The sequence below is a fragment of the Octopus bimaculoides genome, chromosome 13 (genome assembly GCF_001194135.2).
Source record: "Octopus bimaculoides isolate UCB-OBI-ISO-001 chromosome 13, ASM119413v2, whole genome shotgun sequence".
Classification (NCBI taxonomy): Eukaryota; Metazoa; Mollusca; class Cephalopoda; order Octopoda; family Octopodidae; genus Octopus; species Octopus bimaculoides.
Genome location: NC_068993.1, coordinates 54,422,476 through 54,425,283, shown reverse-complemented (window position 1 = coordinate 54,425,283; position 2,808 = coordinate 54,422,476). Strand labels below are relative to the sequence as shown.

The 2,808-nt window shown below is 40.2% G+C and overlaps 1 protein-coding gene across 5 annotated transcripts in view; it reads left to right on the top strand.

The window, feature by feature from the left end:
• Positions 1 to 2,808, top strand: part of LOC106867546 (proton channel OtopLc) — a 186,402-nt gene that overhangs the window by 176,114 nt on the left and 7,480 nt on the right. For all 5 annotated transcript variants that reach the window (XM_014912446.2, XM_014912448.2, XM_014912449.2 and 2 more), the window contains exon 6: positions 5 to 165. In XM_014912446.2, coding sequence (XP_014767932.1) covers positions 5 to 165 — 161 coding nt within the window. The remainder of the gene's footprint in view (positions 1 to 4; positions 166 to 2,808) is intronic.

The following is a 2,808-nucleotide window of genomic DNA, read 5'->3' as shown; positions in this document are numbered from 1 at the left end:
ACAGGTTTTGGGATAGGAAGTATGATAAAGAGTGGACTACAGTTTGGAGAGTTCTTTGAGCTTGACTTACGGTCCCCTTGTATCAACGTCCTACAGCGACTGCTCCCAATTGTGCATTTAACATTCACATTTGCACAGCTCTACTTTGTCTTTCTTAATTCCAAGGTAAGTCACACTGCCAACCACCACCCCCAACACACACACACACACACACTTCCTTCTTTTCTATCACATTCTCTTCCATCTTTCCCCTCTTTATCTTTTTCTTAATCTTAATTCCAAGGTAAGTCACAATGCTGGAGAATTTCTTTCCTTCTCCAGCTCCTCTTCATGCACCCTCCACCTCCTCATCCCCACCTCTCGTTTCTAACTCCTTCTTCATCATCTCTCCCTCCTGGTTATATCTTACTTTATCTTTTACTTTTTTCAGTCATTAGACTGCGGCCATGCTGGGGCTTCGGCTTGAGGAATTTTTTAGTCGAATGAATTCGACCCCAGTACATTTACTGGGGAACCAAGCTTATCACACAGCCACACCTGCTCCTTTTTGTCTTTCTTATCTCATGGAAATTACAAATCCCACCCCCCACCCTCACCCATTTTGCTTCATGCTTTTACCTTCTTCTACTACTCCTCACCTGCTCTTAATTATCGTATTTTCCGGCATACAAGTCAACGTAGCATCTTGTGTAAACAGTCGAGCATCAGCACCATTTTCCCAAATTCTGTTGCTTTTTCCCTGGAACATTTGGTCCTCCGAAGTTTTCTTCGTGTAAAAGGCGTCCTGCCGCTTTCTTTCTTTTTATTTTCTGCGCAAGGACGACACGCAAATTCGTGAAGCGTTCCATACTTTTCAAATGGCGGTGCCTCAGCATAGCCACAGCTCATGAGCTGAAACTAGATAGAATGAAAAAATGAAAATGATTTTGGTCTGAAAAACTTGTATGACAGAAAATACAGTTTTAGTCGCGCTACTTTTACTCTGCTCACATACTTAATACACTCGCACTTAAGCGCGCACGTAAGCGTGTGTGCGTGTGTGTGTGTGTGTGTGTGTGTGGTCGAGGGGAAGTTACTACAAATGACTGAGATACTTGTGATTACAAGGGAAGCTACTCTAACTTTACTTTGATCCATCAAATTTTCAACTTTGAATTAGGTTTTTTAATACTTCCTTTTCCCTTCTTTAAACACATTCACAAATACGTGTGCGTGCGCGTGCGCGCGCACATACACGTACAACACAAACACACGCGTGTGTGTGTGTGTGCGATCAAAAGTGTCCACTACTCGCATGTTACAGGGTAACATCTACCATGTGTTTAATGTTTTATGTGCTTATGTAGTTAAGGGCAGACGCAGACACTCTGGACAGCGATGTGAAATGAAGCGCCTGGCTGAAGGGCACAATGCGTCACTAGTCCGGGAACCGAATCCGCGACGCTATGATCGTCAGGCCAGCACTCGTATTTCCAAGTCACGTGCCACTCTGTGCGGGTGTGACGGGAGGGGGGTGAACTATAGAAAACACACCCATCACTTAGCAAATTCCATCCACCATGATAAAGTCATCAAAGTGACTATCGATTTCCTGTAAGCTAATAAAGTTTATTCATATACAGCTATTCATACAAGTTATTTATGCACAGTTATTCATACACAGACAACATGCCATACAGAAATACAATAGATCAATAAACAATGGTGACATCAAAATTTATTTCCCAACAACTCAAAGACCCAACATTATGACAGGTTATGGAGGCTGTATGCATACTGGAAGTAGGTCCTGACAACACATGCAGGACCCTGCGCGCACACACACACATAAGCCATGGAACGAATAAATGGTGTAACATCTTCATAGCTACAACTCACCACTACAGCAATACAAGAATGAAAGAGAATATTATAAGATTAAAGTCCACTAAGGTCAACCACACACACATATACACACATATACAAACACGAAGCAGAAACACACATACCCACAAACTACACTTGTACACACACACACACAACCTACAAACTACACACCATACACATATACATACTTACACACATAACCTACAAACTATAAGCACACATTTTTATACCACCACCAAAAAAATAAATAAATAAACAAATGAAAATAAGATCATAGATTTTTAAAATAGACAATGAAAAATAAAATGAAAGAAAACATCAACATGACAACATATTTGATGCTTGACAACCTAAATAGAAAGATGAGACTTGTAACCATCATCAGGCTCCTTTTCCAACAATTTGATAAAATATTGAAAGATTAAAGTCAATGAAAAGGTCACACCACTCTTATGGGGGGGGGGAGATTTATTGGTAAAACTCAAGTGGTCCTTTACCAATGAGAGTGTCTCTCTCAAAATACGATGGTATTGCTTTCAACAAATGGTTTTCATATCAAAGTTCTTGCAAATCAAATTCAAAACGCTGTATCTCTGTTTGTCTGTCTTTCTGTGGGTGTGTGTATGTGTGAGTGTGTGGGTGTCTTCATGCGTGTATGCATAAATGTATGTGTATATGCATTACACACGTGTACATATACACACAAGTGTATGTGTGTGTGTGTGTATATATATATATATATATATATATATATATATATATATATGTGCTTTTATTCTTTTACTTGTTTCAGTCATTTGACTGCGGCCATGCTGGAGCACCGCCTTTAGTCGACCAAATCGACCCCAGGACTTATTCTTTGTAAGCCTAGTACTTATTCTATCAGTCTCTTTTGTCGAACAGCTAAGTTACGGGAACATAAACACACCAGCATCGGTTGAC